This window comes from Lynx canadensis, chromosome B3 (assembly GCF_007474595.2).
Source record: "Lynx canadensis isolate LIC74 chromosome B3, mLynCan4.pri.v2, whole genome shotgun sequence".
Taxonomy (NCBI): Eukaryota; Metazoa; Chordata; class Mammalia; order Carnivora; family Felidae; genus Lynx; species Lynx canadensis.
Genome location: NC_044308.2, coordinates 68,514,506 through 68,531,547, shown reverse-complemented (window position 1 = coordinate 68,531,547; position 17,042 = coordinate 68,514,506). Strand labels below are relative to the sequence as shown.

The window sequence follows — 17,042 nt, the reverse complement described above, 5'->3', positions numbered from 1 at the left end:
TGGGATTCTCTTTCCCTCTCTCTCTCTCTGTCCCTCCCCTGCTCACTCACTCTCTTTGTCTCTCAAAATAAAATAAACTAAAAAAAGTCTATACTATTATGTTCAGGGGATTCAACAATGTTATTGAGTATAAAATTATTTCCTCTGCTGTATATCACAACTTATTTCTCCATTCTACTGTTGTTGGACATATGGATTGCTTCTAGTGTTTTGCTATTAACACTGCTGTGTAAAAATTATTGTACATTCTCTCCTGGGGTATATGTGCAAGAGGTTTTCTTTTTAGAGTATGCTGTGTAGTGAGATTACTGGCGAGTAGGATGGGTGCATGTTCTGTTCTGCCATTTACAGTTTTCCAAAAGTGGTTTTGCTAAAGTGGATGTTTTCTCTAAATTGTTTTCCATGGTTATTGTGCCAATTTGCATACCACTGACAGTGTATATGATTATTGCTTACATATGAATTATTTTGTTGTTAAAAAGGTTTGTTGCTGAACATAAATTACTAGACCACACCTAAAACTAACTGAATTGTTCATTTTTTCAGTGAATCCACTGAATACAAAAAGCAGTACACCAGCAAAACTTTCAACACACCCTATCATAGGTTGCATTACAGAGTATAAAGCAGGTTTTAGAGTTTTCAAGAATCCTATGTTGTCACTATTTTTATCTTAAATGACTCAGTGTCTTACAAATAATCCAGGAATTCTTAGTAGGTATACCTATCCCAGATAGTAAGGATATCATGAGAAAAGTTTTTTTTTTTTTTTTTATCATGGTGGATTGAAAGGGATATTTTTCTTTTTTGATGATGATGCCACTCATTATATTTCCACCCAAGTATTACAACCTTTGATGACCAATTGTACAATTCTGTTACTTTCTAAACAACTCTCTCTTATGATGTAGGAAATTTTTATTTTATCTATTAGTTTTGATTGACAACTTAGTCTTAATGTTATACAAAATGCAAAATAAATGGCTCTCAACTAAATCTCAAAAGATTAGGGGCGCCCGGGTGATTTGGTCAGTTGAGCCCGACTTCAGCTCAGGTCATGATCTCATGGCTCCTGAGTTCCAGCCTCTTGTTGGGCTCACTGCTGTCAGAGCTGAACCCCCTTCAGATCCTCTATCCCCCTCTCTCTGCCCCTCCCCCGCTTGCGTGCATGCACTTGTGCGTGTGCTCTCTCTCTCCCAAAAATAAATTAAAAAAAATTTTTTTAAGTCTCAAAAGATTAAATTTTTTACATATTTGTATGGAAAGCAAAGAATGTAAGGTCTTTAAAACACATATTAAATCTAAATTTTTGGTCTTCTTCCAGATATACAACCCACTGATTGAAAACTAATTCTTCTTAATCAGAAAACAGAGTTAATTCCTGACACTGCAACAATTTGTCTTGCCATGATGTGATATTTGTAGAAAATGAAAATAACATAATAACACAAACCCTTCTGACTTGTGGGATTTCTAATGAAAAGGTTAAGACTGAATTCTGCAGGCATGTAAATTAGCATAGGTCTCCTCTATAGCCTCAGGTACTGGAAGAAAAAAGGAGCTGTTCTCAATAAAACTAAGCTGTTGAGAATACAAAGTCGGAACTCAAAACAGTAAATAGAAGCCATCAAATCTTTGTTTACTTAAGCCTGAAGCTTAGAGCTCCCTGGTGAGCCATTACCAGTGTAACTGATAGGTGTAAGGGAGGGCCATAGGAAATCCAAACAGCTGATTGTTTTTAGACTTATTTTAAAAACAAGAGGTGTTAAAAAGTCTTTGTCATCCTGACACATGATATTATTCTTTCTATTTGCTAGGAAAACGTGAATGGAACTATATCAAGGAAGAAAGTACTTAGGTATATATTCACAGTGAGTGTTTCACGTACACGGATTATACACTGCATGGAGATTAACCAAGGAAAAAGAAACATGGTGCCTACTCTTAAAAGTTTATATCTAGGGTGCTCGCTTCGGCAGCACATATACTAAAATTGGAACGATACAGAGAAGATTAGCATGGCCCCTGCGCAAGGATGACACGCAAATTCGTGAAGCGTTCCATATTTTTGAGACTGTTAAAAACTGAGAACAAACTGAGGGTTGATGGGGGGTGGGAGGGAGGGGAGGGTGGGTGATGGGTATTGAGGAGGGCACCTTTTGGGATGAGCACTGGGTGTTGTATGGAAACCAATTTGTCAATAAATTTCATAAAAAAAAAAATAAAAAAAAAATAAAAATGTGGCTAAAATTTAAAAAAAAAAAAAAGTTTATATCTAGGGGTGTGGGAGAAAAAAACAAGTTTATATCTATGGAGACCCACACTTTCAAAGTATCTTATATGCCACAGAATGATCCAAATACACTTTCTTAATTCGAAACTTGAAGGCCAAGGGGTTGAGTAACTTGTCCAAGAAGACCTCACACCTGGGAAGTGGTGGAGCAGGTATTCAAAGTCAATTCGGTCTGATTCCATAGCCAATGTTCTTATCCATGCCACCCAAACACACTAGCCCTCTCAGATCTTTGTCTATTTGTTAGTATTTATATTCCTAAGTCTGTATTTATGTTTACTTACATCTGTATCATCTGGAACTATAGATTTAACATAAAATAGTGGAAAATAACTTAATATCAGCACTACTTGAAAAATGAATAGGAGAATAGGACTAAGGGAATAGGACTAAGGCCACAATGACTAGTATAGTCACGAAAATTTGGGCTTCAAATGTGTTTTCGCTTCTTAGTGTCAAAGCAAAAAGGCAAACACAGTCACTTCCAAAGTGCATGTGGTCTACTTAGAGCAATAAGCTAAGAAGCGTTCATGTTGGAAGAGATCATGGAGAGGGGGAATTTGTGCAGTGTCTTTACGGAAAAGGGAGTGGCAGTTTGGTGTAGAGAATATGTTCTTCATCAGTGGTTCTCCAGCCAAAGCAACTACTGCCCTGGGACGTTTGGCAGGAGCTGACGTTTGGCAATCATCCCTGATGATTGTAGATCAGCCTCATGGCGGGGCATGGCCCTCTGTTGAGAATTCTGCTATGGTGCACTGTGCTGTTAATAACAGTGTGCTAATCAGGATGTACAGTTGAGAATCTCTCAGGTGTAAGAAAAGGGAGGATAACACCTGTTCTAGATAAAGGGAGTGCAATGAGTCCTTCATTCATTCATTTATTCTAAAATCATTGGGCATCATTCCATGTGCAAAGGTAATATGAGACAGAAAAATGGAGCATGCACAGTGTTGGAGAACAGATGAGAATTAAGTGCTCCTGAGTGCCACACTGGTTTAAGAGCTTCACGTATATTATTTCATTTAATCTCCACCACAACTTTGTGAAGTAGGAGTAATGCCCATCTCACAGGTCAAAAGACTTGGGCTCAGGGAGATCAAGTAACTTGCCTAAGGTAACACAACTGTAAAGTGCCAGGACAGAATGAAACTCAGGTGCTTTCTGTCCCTAACTCAGCCTACCTTCCACTCTCCATTTTCTAAGCTGCCCTCTTCTTGAACAACTCCAAGGGGCACCGTTCCCTTTGAATTATGTGTAAATGGTTCTCCTGGAGCTCAGCTGGGGAGGGAAATCAGAGTGGCTCCGATTAAAATACACTCTCTCAAGGGGTTTACAGCCTAATTGTGGGATAAACACCAGTAATGCACATTCCTAGAAACAATATAAAATACCAAAAGAGGAGAACAGAGGTTGGAGGGATTAATTCTGATGGACTGGGGGCTTGGTATCTGGGAAAGTGTAGAAGCAGCATTTGAAGCGAGCTGAGAAGGATGGATAAGATTATGACAGATATTGCACGGGAGATATTTCTTGGAGACACGGTGGTATGTTCTGTTCTATAAGGCCTTTCCAGGGACTGGAGATTAGTACGATGCAGCTGGAAAAGGTTACATTTACATCATGGAGGAGTGAATTGAGTGTAAGGGACAGAAATGGACAGATCTGAAATGCAAGTACACACCTTCACTGACCTCCAATTCTGTACACTGCCTCTTCTCTCTCAGAGAATCCAGAATTGCTTAGTAGAGTGACACTGGTCTGGGAAATCCCATCCAGGGCTCCAGTAACTTACAGAAAATGAGGAGGGAATTCTGAAGGAGTAGGCAGTGGACTCCAGTCTCCAGACCCAACACTCCTCTTTCCTTTGTCCTGCTCTACCGCCCTATACTCCATCTTTGAAACATCAGACCTTTTGTTCCCAATGTCTTGGTAGTGCCAGTTGAGGGAAAATAAAGGAGTTTGTTTTGCAGCTCCAAGAATCCAATTCAGTGGGAGTGAGAGATTTCCTGGCCCATAGATAAGACATCTCTGATTCCTCCTGGCCTGCTCTCAAGCATTTCTACCCCATAGCCCTTGGATGCATTAAAGAGAAAGGCATAATTTGGATTTGGGCACAGCAGCCCTCACATGTATCACAAGGAGTTGATGAAGGAAAAGAAATGAGAGTGATCTCAACTTCCACTAGGCCCAGGGGTTTGGGGAAAGGAAAAAATGTGTTCCATAGAGCTGATTCCCATTTCACAGGGATTTACCCCGTGTCCAGAAATGTGTTCCTAGATCTTATTGCTGTGTAGGAAGAGATTGAAACTGCCCTGAAGTTCTGAACTCTGCTCCCATGCTGCCTACAGGGGTGATGTTGAGCTATGGCCACCCCCTATCCCTACCCACTATGACATGCTGCCCCACCCTACTGGAGAGGATGGGTCTGGTGATATGGGGAGAACCCAATCAGCAAGGACATACCTTTTCTGAAAGTTCTGACAATCAGTTGGAGATCTCAGTGGGAACTGAAGAAATCTCGTTTGGGAAGAGAACGGTGAGTTTAGAGGGCTTCATCACAGTAGTTAAAAAAAATGAAAATGCAGGATGGCTATGAAAGGGGAAGGAGGTAGGAGAAAGCATTAAAAAGAGAATTAAAGCCAAAAAGCTTTAGAGAGAAGAGAAGAGAAGAGAAGAGAAGAGAAGAGAAGGGAAGGGAAGGGAAGGGAAGGGAAGGGAAGGGAAGGGAAGGGAAGGGAAGGGAAGATGGAGCATGAAAGGAGAGGGGAATTTGGAACTCTACTTTTCTTAGATTGGTTTCGGTCCTGAACTTTCGTTTTTGGGGCAATCGTTAGGAGACACCATCCCTGAGAACCCAATATTTGTTTCTTCCTGCTGGTAGTAGTACTCTGTTGTCCATGCTGCTGTTTTTTGCTGCTATTTTAAGATCAACTCAGCCTGTAACATCTAGAGCTTGTTAGAACTAGGATGGCAATAGACATAAATTTCAGGCAGCCAGCTTTATGGCACCCTCTGGCTCTTCTCTATCTTTCCTCCAAGTTTTCCTGGAGTTCTGGGTTAGAAATAAACTCTCAGTGCATTTGCCATTAGACCTATGCTTGAGTACTTTTAGTGCTTTACCTGTGACTGGAAAAATGTAGTCCAAGAAAGGGAAAGGTAGCCAAAATGTGAAAAATTGTGAAAACAGAAAAATTTCTGTGCTCTTGGGGGATTTGTTTAGGCAATTTTAAGTTAAAACACAATCTGAATTACTGGAATTTAGTAATCCAGGAAAGCAGGGGGGTCTAGAAGGCATGGGTCTCTTCTTGGCTCTGTCTTGCCTGGTCAAACTTTTGCCTGCTCCCTCCTGGGCCCGTGTGGGGCAATGTTACAATGTTGAACATTAGGGGCTATGTTTCTGTAATAAATGTTTGTGTTAACATTTTAGGAAACCCACAATGGAAGAAGTTGGACAGGACCCACTGGATGATGTGTAAGTAATGAGGATAATAATAATAATAATTTAAAACATTCAGTAGGGGATCTGCAATGGGAAGGGTCTCTGCAGCAATCCAGTAAGGAAGAAAACCTCCATTGTGCAGGACATTATGTCCTCAAACCTGGATGGGAGGGAGGGAGATGGGGCGGGGGCTTCCTGGGGAGAAAAGGCTTTGGTTTCAGATCTTTGGACTTCCTCATACTATGATGGGGTTTTTAGAAATGGTTAATGACTCAAAAAGCAAACCAGTCTTATTTGGAGAAAGGATCCACTCCCATCCCTGCCCCCCACCCAGTCCGTGTGCCTACTTGCCTGGGGTAGAAAATAAACTCCCTGTAACAAAAGGGAACTGAAGAAATTCCTCTCCCTCACAGATATTTAAATGCTTTATAGGTATATCTTAGATTCTGCACACTCTAAATAAGATTTTTTTAAATAAGTTGGAGCATAGTTATCTGTATGAAAAAAAAATATTCTGCCTTATAAAAGCTTTGTGTTTAAATGGGTTCCACTTATAATATTTAAAATTAAACTGTGATTTGACTCCAAGAACTTATTTTATGCAAAACACTGTAGAAATCAATTTATCATGGAAAATTACAACACAGGGCTGCTTAGACATAGTAACACAAGAAGATGGGAGGATAAATGAGATTACCAGGGAAATCTTCCTAGGGCCCCTCTGTTTTCCTATCCTGAGTTCAGTAATTAAGACAATTTTCCTATAGGCAGGAAATGATGGAAATACTGAAATTAAAAGTCACAAAACAAAACCTTGACTACCTGAACTTAGACCTTGAAAAGGACCTGCAGAGACTGGATGAGGCAAATCAGGTTCTTCTCAGAAAAATTCAAGAGAAAGAAGAAGCTATTCAAAGGTCAGGCTCTGCAGTTGGTGAGGCAAGGGCTTCTCCTCAACTGAATGGCCCTTGGAATAAAGAAGGTGGGAGGAAGGTTTCCTTTTTTCTCGGTAAATCTTGGTGTGTTAAATTCTGAAGCATGAACTGTGACGCCCCCAGAAGCCTTTATGTATAGATGTTTGCATTATGTTTCCACATCAGGCTGACATTGAATTGCCAGTGCATTTGGCAATCTCTCTGGTTCCCTGAGACCTTGGCAGTGGCCTCCTAGGCTAGGGTGCTGGCAGCTTCCTTATGACTGATCCACACTTGGGTGACTGTTTTTCAGTCTGGAAAGAGAGATTGCCCTGTCACTAGGACAAGCCAACGAGAGGGAGGAGTTGAACCATATTGTATCTGAGAAGGAGGAATCCCTGAGGAACCTGAAATCAGAGACAGCAAAGCTGGTAAGGAGGTGTCTAGAAAAGGATCATGTGATGCATTTCACTTGCAGTCTGCCACTGCTCTCTCTCTCTTTCCCAGAGGATCATCATCTATGGTTGTTTCTGTGTCTGGAGAAATCACAGCTGTTTAAGAGAGTGCTCATGCTCTGAGAATGAAGTGCTTGGCATGGGGGCCCCAGGCCCAGGCTTTGTTCCCAGATCCTCTGAGTGGCCTCTGAGTGGGGCCAGAGTGCAATTTTCCCCCTCCATGCACTTATCCTTAAGCCTTATTTTAGAGAAGGGGGAAGGGGAAAGTACCAGAGTAGAGCTGGTTTATCCCCATTACCTCTTCCTTTCCACAGGAAAAAAGCAACAAGGTTCTAGGCAGGAAGGTGGTGGAGCTTCAGAAGGTAAGGTGGGCCACCCTTGAAAGAGGCTCATTTCTTAGGAATCTGGACAGAATCATCTGAACTCCTGAACTCCTCAGTCAGAAAGACCAGAAGGTGCAACCAGCTAAATGTGTGTGTTCCCTCCCCTCTGCCACATACTGGATCTCTTAGTGAGTCTCTTTGATTCACAGCCCCATTTGTTCCCTGGGATTACAGATCTGGTGAGAGAGCTAAGGGACTGTGGAAGGAGAAAAGATTTTTCCCTCCTCCCCCATATGCAAAGGATTCTGCCCCCCTTTCCCCTCCCTCTCTTCCTCCTTGCCTCCTTGTGCACCCATGTTCATGGCTTATGGGAACAGAAAGGTATATCCAAGTAGCCTGGAGTCAGACAGCTCCCATAGCAAGAAGGAGACACTCTTCTATCAAGCTTCTATCTGAGATCTAAGTTAACTAACCGCCATTCCCTAGCCCTGAGACCCCAAAGTCTGCCACTATCCCAGATTTTTAGGTCTGTGTCACTCAGTCCACAATTTTGGGAATGGTATTTCAGATTTCAAGGAGAGTTAAGAACACTGGCCTTGATAAAGAAGCCCTAAAGCAGATGTTGGTAGAACTGAAGGTGAGTAGAGAAACAAACCTAGGGATTTTCTGGGAGATGTGTGTCAATTCTAGGTTTGGGGAGGAACTGCTTTCAAGGACTCTACCAGGCCAAGTATGTCTGTGTGCTTAACAGAGGTGCCAATGTCTTCTGTCCCCTCTACTTTACTTCATGGCTTATGGGACATTCACAACATAATTAGTCAAGTAACAGCAGAGTTCACTGCAATGTCATCCAAGCAGAGGAAGTTGCTCCAGAGAGCTCGTCACCCGTCAGTCAACAGAGCACATGTTCTGAATGCACATCAGGACTCCCAAGAAGTTTAGGATCTAAATGACACACAGATATAGATGTTCAAGTAGGATAAGAATGCTGACTTCCATAATTATATAGAGATTGTCAATAATCCTAACTTATTTTCCAACCCATGGCTCATAGGCCAAAAAAGTTTTATTTTTAAAATTCACTTTATCTTTCTCTTCTATTAGAGGATAAACCAAATGAAGGCAAGAGTTTTTGTCTATGTCATTCACTCCTGTTTCTCTAGTTCCTCGAACAGTGCCTGTCACATATTAGATGCACAATATTTGCTGAGTGAATGCATGAAGTGGATGCCCAATAGAGGACAGAAGCCCTATTGGGAAGCTTTCTGCAGATTTATGTGGCAAATATGGCAATTTAGCTGAGACCACCATACCAGAGCCCTACTGCCCAGTTTTTCTCTTTTGCTCTGTGATTCAGACAGCATGTGAGTACTCCCTATGGAGAAAGAGGAGAAAGAGGCCAGGGAGCTTTGGTCAGTGGAGCTAGAGGAAGGAGGATGGTAAGGCTCAGGGACAGGGTGGTCAGATGACCGATGCTTAAATGTCAGCTCTGCCACTGGGTGACTTTTAAAGTTAAGCACTTGGAGCTCCTGGGTGGCTCAGTCGGTTAAGCACTCGACTCTCAATTGGTTCATGAGTTAGAGCCCCACATCAGGTTCTGTGCTTATAGCACAGAGCCTGCTTGGGATTCTGTCTCTCTCTGCCCCTCCCCTATTTGCTCTCACTCTCTGTCTCTGTCTCTGTCTCTGTCTCTCTCTCACACACACACACACACAATAAATAAAAAATAAAACTTAAAAAAATTAAAATGATTAAAGTTAAGCACTTAATTTCTCCTTGATTTTGTCTCCTCATGTGTTAAACAGGGCTGCCGATAGTGTCCATCCTAGTTTGCTATAATATGTCCTCAATCCCTCAATATATGATAGTCATTTTTATCATATTTTCTGCTGGTTTGGATAGAGGGTGACCATTACCCACTTGCCTTCCATAAAAGAATGCTATTAACTTTCTGTGTTCCAGGTGAGGCTACAAAAGTCAACAGAATCCTGTGCAAAGCAAGAGAAGGAATTGCTCAAGGTAGAGGCAATGTCTCCTCACTGAGTTTTTGTCCAGGATATAAATAGGAGAGAAACCCAAAGATCTTAGAAATAGGACAGCTTGAGGCAGAGGATGGGGAGGAATAAGAACATCCAGCAGACAAATTTCTGATTCACATGCAGGTGAAGGGAAAGAGAGCTTATATTAGAAGTACTGCTTTTACCATTTCTTAAACATCCTTTTACCTCTAATACTCAGAATACTATTGTCGAATTCCAAACCTAAGTGTCCTGAGACTTCTCCTGTTTTACCTGATAGGCATTCAACAACCTGGGCAAACCATTTTTTCCCCTCAAAATTACACCATTCCTGCTCATGAGTGATGAGATCACTGCTCTGTGATGTGCTTGTTTTCCCTTAAAGGAACAGGTTGCTAGGTAACCAATGTCCAGTGTACCAGTTAGGGTCCCAGGGAGCAGCCTAGGCTTGGTTCTGATGAGATTTGTTAATTTTCTTTTCTTTCTAGATAGAGGGCGACTACCAATCTTTGCATCAGCTCTGTGAGGACCAGGCCCTCTACATAAAGGTACACTACCTGCAAGGGCAAGTCAGAGTAGAAGCAGAATTTCTCCAAAGCCGTGGACTCCTTAATTTTTCATTAGGATAAAATCTGCCACAGGGAAGAATGCCTTTTATACAATAGAAACCCTAACAAAACAGGTGTATGTTAAGGATTTACTTTGTGTCAGGCACTGGCACATACGGTATTTTTCTCCGGTAACTTGTCCAGTAAAACTATGGGGATGGTATTATTATGATCAAGAGGACACGGGTTTAGAGGAGTTAGGTAATGTGCTATGGAAACACAACTAGTAACCATCAGAGATGGAATTTGAATACAAGCAGAATCCAAAGAGAATGTGTGTGTGTGTGTATATATATATATATATATATATATATATATATATTCTAGATATCTATCTAGCCACAATATGTATGTGTGTGTGTGTGTGTGTGTGTGTGTGTGTGTGTGTGTATATATATATACCCATCTGGCTACAGTATGTATGTCCATGTGTGTATGTGTGTGTGTGTGCATATATACATATATATACATATATATGTATATGGTGTGTGTATATACATATATGTATATATGTATACATATATCCATATCCATCTAATCACAGTATCTCCCAACTTTTATTAGAACATTTCCCTACTTGTGTGTGTATACTCATGCATGCACCATTTGGAATATTAGGAGTTAGTCTTAGGAGAATCATCAGTGACATTGCACTGAAATATAGGGGAATTCTTCATTATAACAATTTTTTTTTATTTCCATGGGAAGAAATACCAGGAAATTCTGAGACAGATGGAAAAGGAAAAAGAGGTGCTTCTTCTTGAACAAGAAGTGTAAGTTTAGAAAATGATGTCCCTGATAAGTCCCCAGGATGTCTTTGAAGGGCAAAATGTTTCTCAAGCCAGTTTTTGGGGTGTGTGTGTGTGTGTGTGTGTGTGTGTGTGTGGTTTTTTGTTGTTGTTTTTATTCTTTGCTTAGTGCTTTCTTTAGGTCATAAAACTATTTTTCTGGGGCGCCTGGGTGGCGCAGTCGGTTAAGCGTCCGACTTCAGCCAGGTCACGATCTCGCGGTCCGTGAGTTCGAGCCCCGTGTCGGGCTCTGGGCTGATGGCTCAGAGCCTGGAGCCTGTTTCCGATTCTGTGTCTCCCTCTCTCTCTGTCCCTCCCCCGTTCATGCTCTGTCTCTCTCTGTCCCAAAAATAAATAAACGTTGAAAAAAAAAATTAAAAAAAAAACAAACTATTTTTCTATGCTTTGCCCTAGAATTTTTTTTTACTATTTTACCTTCTACACTTAGATTTGCATTCATCTGGAATTTGTTTTTTATCTATAGTGTGGGGTAGAGATCAAGATCACGTTTTTCTGTGTGGATAGCCAAATGACCCAGCACCATTTATTTCAGAGAACATCATTTTCAGTGGTGCCTTGTTTTATAAGTCAAGTAACCATACATGTGTGAGACTTTGCAGTTTCAACCCAACATCAGAATTATGACAGGGTTATTTTTCATTGATTGTCTTTTTTTCTTGAAAATGGACCACATTTCCCTGGTTCTTTGTATGTTGAACAGTTATGAGTTTTGAATGTTGAACACTGTGAATGTTATCAAGAATCTAGGAAATAAATCATAGATGTCATATGACTTAGAAAAGCACCTTTCACCAGTCTCTCAGATTATATAATATCATTCCTGGATCTGATCTTTTTCGCCCAGATTCAAAGCCCAGAACAACTCCTCCCAAATACTGAAACCTGGGTCAATTCTGGTAGAGACCATCCAAAGCAACATGGTATGTCTTCCGTGTCCCAAACTGGAGTTTTTTTTTTATCCCTTCTTCCCCTGGCTTCTCTCTCCCTGCTCCCCACATCCCTTCCCCTTTTTAATAAACCTAGAGTTAGGACATAATGAAGCTTGGTACCTTGTGCTGCACTTATAGCAGCTAGGAAGTGGCAGTCAGGATTCAGATTCAGGTAGCCTGACCCCTGACTCCTGGGTGGCTCTTAGTCACCCCCACTACACTGCCTCTCTGTGACCACATGGACAGGCACAGCTGTGGCTTTTATTGCTTCCCATAGGAGAAGACCATCATTAAGAAACAGAAGAGAATCTTTTGGTACAGGTAAGTGGTAGAATCTTGATTTTTAGCTAGTCTAGGCTCCATTCACTCTGTAGAAGCGAGTGACTTGGTCAGGACAGAAGGAACAAGGATAAATACACCCACCAACCAGAAAACATCAGGCAGTTCCAAATTTTTTCCAGCCATTCCTTCCTTCTCAATACCAGGTTATGCAGAACTTGGTGGGTCGAAAAAGAAGCTATTTCTTCAAGATGAACACTGCAGGTTGCATTTTACTTTGAATTCCTGTTCTTATGGTCCTTGGTATGACCCCTTTCTATTTTCCAGGTCCTGAACCTAATAATCTCTCCTATACTCTTTGCTGGAACAACAGTTCAGGGTGCATTAATTTTCTGAGTTCTCTTACTGTAGACTGTAAAATTTTAGAAAACAAGTCACCTGAACCCTCTGTGCCATTTCTTTTTTAATTTTTGAAACAAGGAGACTAACTCTGAAATGTTCCATGTGACACTTTAAGGAAGAGCTTCAATTTATGACATTTCAATGTAGTTGAAGACTGAAGGCCTTAGATTTCAGTGCAAAATTTTCTTGGGAGCACACAAGAAAACACACACACATGCACATCTTGTATTGTTTAACTTAGTCTCTTTTGACACTTGAAAGAAAAACCTGTCCTAATGATTTTGCCTGGATGTTAATGTCAGAGATGTCCAATCCCATTTCAAGTTCTAGAACAGCTTACTATAGTAGACCTGAAGAAGGCCACCGGTCATGTGTGACAGTCCTGAACATTTTCTGACAACCCCAAAAGGCCTGCCTCATATGTAGTACCTGGAAAATCTCCTTTTGCATCTCCAGCTTTTCTATATGGACATCTATTCTGTTGGAGGGCTTACTTATCAGGAGAGCCATATGAAATTCCTAACTGCTACATCAATCTTTTTCTGCCATCACCTATCCCCTACCCTCATCCTCTGTGTCTCCATTCCCCATCAGTTTTTCCCAAAGAAAGCAATTCACCAGTTATTTATGAGTGTAAGCTTCACCTCCTATAGTTGGATCGTGGGCTGTCTCTTTCCCCCCACACTAACCGAGAATGTCTCTTTGCAGACATTTCAGGTGTGGTGTCTTCATGGTCATGATCTTCATTAGGCTGCTGGGCTATGTGCTTTTCCACCTGCAGTACACGAACCCAGACCTTCTTGTGGATGTCCTACCCATGGTAATCAGCAGGGACACCCTGAAGAGGCTGAGGGAGGTCTTACTTCCCTTCCTCACTCTAGAGGTGGAAGAAGTCCTACCACATTAGTCGGAAGTGATGTGGGGGGCTCCACACCACACCCAGTGGAGAAGGGGACATGGCTGCAGTCCCGTGTCAAGCAAGGATGGGACAAGAAGGAAGTGGGAACCTTGACTTGGACATCTGACCTCTTCATTTCATTCTCTTCCCTTACTTTCCCTTTGGAGTGGCTCTCTTTCAAATAAAGAATATGTTTGACAAGAGTTCACTGTGTTGGGTCTGTGAATTTGGTCTGTGAGTCTGGGGGCCTCCTTAAGACATTCAGTTTCCACCGGCGTTTTGAGAAAAGTTGCACTCAGAGTTAAGAAACTCCCCTCCACCAGTACTTCCATTCTCTGCTCCATATTAATGAAAACAGAGAAAAAAATCATGCCTTCATTTGTGACATTCTACACTCCCTCTGGGGTGGGCACAAAGGCCCTTCAACAAGAAATCAGGAGGTGGATATAAGGCTTGCTTTCATTCCATAGTTTAACAACACATTGTCCTTCCTAAAGCTCTTTTATTTTTATACTATGCTATATAGGAGTGGGATGTCCTGAAAAGCTGACCTCTTTTTTTTTTTTCATGTACACACACAGTTACTCATTCTCAATTGAGAAGAAAATTACCCTAAAGTTCAAGTGACCCATGAAAGTAGTGTATAAAATCAGCCAAACACGATTTTGTCCCTACCTGTCATTCAAATCCTCATTCAAATGCCGTCTCACCCATAATGTCTCCTCCGATCCCTCCGGACCTGAGACATCTTCACCTACCTTCTTCCTCACTTTCCTCTCGTGCCTTTGGCATCTCCTTTCTTGTATGCAGTCCTCAGGCTCTTGCTTTTTGGTGACCGCTTGTCCTTTCAAGACCATTCTTGATACAGGCTTTAACTGAATTTCATTTGCAGGGCAATGTTGGGATGGAAGAGATACACTGTATGTTTGCTTTGACTATAGACCTGACCCTGTCCCACCTTTTTTTTTTTTTAGGTCTGGGGAGGAGAGGGTGAATGGTCTCAGACTGGCTCCTAAAAAATGAAAAACTGATCAACAGCACCCTCTTGTGGCCATATAAAAGCTCTTTGCATTTCAGCGGGTGTCTCCAAAAAGGGCAGGAGCATGATCAGCGAGTTGAAGCAGAAAAATGGATCAGTTGTCACTTTGGGACAATTCTCTTTATGAGGTCTAGTAGGTCCAATTAGCATTCCTTAATTAAACAAATACTTATTGAGCTTCTTCCTTGGACAAGGTAGTGCTCTAGGCACTGGGGTTATAGCAATGAATAAAATACAAAAATCTCTGCCCCCATTCTAGTGAGTAGAGGTAAATAATAAATAATTAAAATATAGAATATATTTTAATATATAAATATATATATAAATATATATTTTGTAATTTTATATAAAATTATATAATATATAAATTATATAAAATATAAATTTATATAATTTTATATAAAATTTTATATATTTTAAAATATATATAATATATATAATAAATATATATAATATAGAATATATAGAATATAAAATATAGAAATATGAGATACTGGGTGCTATAGAAAGTTAGGTGGGGGAGGAGGAAGGGAGTTATGGGGAGCAGCAGCTGCAATGCTCACTTGAGAAAGTCCCATTAATGGCCAAGACCTGAACAAAATGAAGAAGCCGTGTGGATGTCCAGAGTGGGGAGGGGTGGTGGTGTAGCATGGCTGACAGGGAGACAGCCAAGTACACAGCCTTGAGGTTGGAGTGTGCATTTGAAGTGCCTCTGCTGATTCCATGCTCATATCTTTGTAATGGTCCTTCCATTAAACTCTTCATTGGAATCTTCCCAGTTGAATTCTGGTTCCTGCCAGTACCTTGGCTGATACCATTTATTGGCCAGAAGGATTCCTTAGGCTGGAGGGTTTCGGTATTTGGATGATTCTATGACTATAGGTGTACGTGAAGAAAATAGCTGCAGTTGGCCAAGAAATGCATAGCCAGAGTATTACTTCCTGAGCAGTCTCCAGTCACGCAATCCCTCATAAGTTCATGGAACTCCTAGGCTCTCCTCAAGCACCAAGTCCTTCTCACAGATACATCCTAGACAGACCTGGGAGCATCCTAACATTCAAGACTGGCTAGGAAATCTGAACTTGGGAAAATAAGGACATAGTAGGCCCATACTTACTGTCAGCGATCCAGTGGGGATTTGGAACCTTGAAGTTGTGTTAGAAATCTATGTTGCAGAAGCACCAGTGGTCTTTTTTGCCACCCAGAGAGCCTCCCTCCAACCAGGACACTGGCTCCAGAAGGGCCTAGATGGCATTCCCAAGTCTGGGAAGGAGAAAAGGGGTTACTGCTGCCTTAAGTGAGCAGTGGTGGCCTGGACGTCTGACTTCCAGCAACTGGGAGTTTACCACCTCCCAGATAGCCATCAAGTTCTGAAAGATTTTAACAAAATAATACAAAGCACCTAGTATAACAAGGGGCACATGGTGGGTATTTAACTAATGTGAGTTTCCTTTCCCTTATATGAGAAAAGTTTGTCTTTACCTAGTAGTTCATCTTAGTTCTGTCTTATAAAGCTACACAGTAAAAATAACAGTTTCTGTCATATTTTAGTCACCAAAATTGAACAGCCTTCTGTTTTCCAAAAGAACATTCCCAGGTCCTTTAAGCAGTCACATGACATGGCTTCTAGAATTGTATTATCTTAGATACCCTCCCCTGGACACCTACCTACCGAGCTGAACAGAATACTACAGATGAGGTCTGACTGACAAAGTACAGTGGCCCTATTTATTCTGAACAGTTACTGCTTCCCGAGAGTTCATTAGCCATTTTGGCAGCTGTAACAAACAAAGATATGTACTTGGAGTCAACCAAGATCCTTAACCTTTTTGAATATGAATTATTCTTATTCTACATCGCCTTTGTTTTGTATTTGTACAGATTAAAAGATAATACTAAATGCAGGATTTACCATGTGCTCAATTACCTTTTTTTTTTTTTTTTTTGGTTTGGTTGCTTCATTCAAAACCCTGATTCTATGAAGGAATTGATTAGCCCCTTTAGATGCCAGAGAGACACGTGGTAGAGTAGAAACTGCTGAAGCAGAGAGGCTTGGGTGTGACATCTCCTTTGGCCTTGTAATAATTTGTTGACCCCAGGCAGCTAGTTAACCCTTCCTTTAAGGTAGCTAATCATTCTCTCCCCCAGGAGCCTGTTACTACAGCTGCAAATTCTTTCAGTATTCTGAAATGGAATTTCTTTGGGTCTAGAGGCTTGAATTCAATTAAATGGATTAGGTACCCTCCTTATATCTTCTCACCTATCTTAAAACTTAATTACCTGTTAACTGTTTCAGGCTATCCTTTTTATCATGGGAAAGATCAATTTCCTTGATAGAGAGGGCTGATGTGAAACAGTACTCTTATCTATTAATATTATACCCCATGCCCTAAGGAGGGGCCTATCTCTTTCATTTCTCCTGTTCCAAACACAGCATTGGAAATGTCTTTTGTAAAAAATGCACTTTGTAATATCTTTTTGCAAACCCCAGTGTTGTCTTGAAAAAAAGCACTGAATATGGAGTCAAGCCTTGGACCCTGGTCCTGGTCTTTCTGTTACTTATCTAATTTTATACAAGTCACATACGTTTTCTGGGCCGAAAGTTGATTTCTGCATGCTTTCTAAGATCATTTGTG

At 41.1% G+C, this 17,042-nt stretch overlaps 1 protein-coding gene and 1 non-coding gene across 2 annotated transcripts; both read left to right on the top strand.

Annotated features, from left to right (window-relative positions):
- The first annotated feature begins 1,963 nt into the window (after positions 1 to 1,963).
- On the top strand, positions 1,964 to 2,070 carry LOC115517312. Its single transcript, XR_003969776.1, has one exon. It is a non-coding gene; the product is annotated as a U6 spliceosomal RNA (small nuclear RNA).
- A 3,660-nt stretch (positions 2,071 to 5,730) lies between these two features.
- On the top strand, positions 5,731 to 13,376 carry LOC115515792 (transmembrane and coiled-coil domain-containing protein 5B-like). The gene is made up of 12 exons (XM_030317905.1): positions 5,731 to 5,765; positions 6,500 to 6,649; positions 6,960 to 7,077; positions 7,416 to 7,463; positions 7,554 to 7,556; positions 7,993 to 8,061; positions 9,387 to 9,443; positions 9,931 to 9,990; positions 10,759 to 10,823; positions 11,704 to 11,779; positions 12,066 to 12,109; positions 13,178 to 13,376. The coding sequence occupies exons 1-12, from the start codon at positions 5,731 to 5,733 to the stop codon at positions 13,374 to 13,376; spliced, it is 924 nt and encodes a 307-aa protein (XP_030173765.1).
- The last annotated feature ends 3,666 nt before the right edge of the window (positions 13,377 to 17,042 follow it).

What these genes read in the sequence shown, in the direction of transcription:
- LOC115515792 (XM_030317905.1), top strand. Translation starts at nt 5,731, where the DNA reads ATGGAAGAAGTTGGACAGGACCCACTGGATGATGT. An exon ending in AAAGAAGAAGCTATTCAAAG is followed by an intron (nt 6,650 to 6,959) that starts GTCAGGCTCTGC and finishes ACTGTTTTTCAG; the next exon opens with TCTGGAAAGAGAGATTGCCC. An exon ending in AAGAGAATCTTTTGGTACAG is followed by an intron (nt 12,110 to 13,177) that starts GTAAGTGGTAGA and finishes GTCTCTTTGCAG; the next exon opens with ACATTTCAGGTGTGGTGTCT.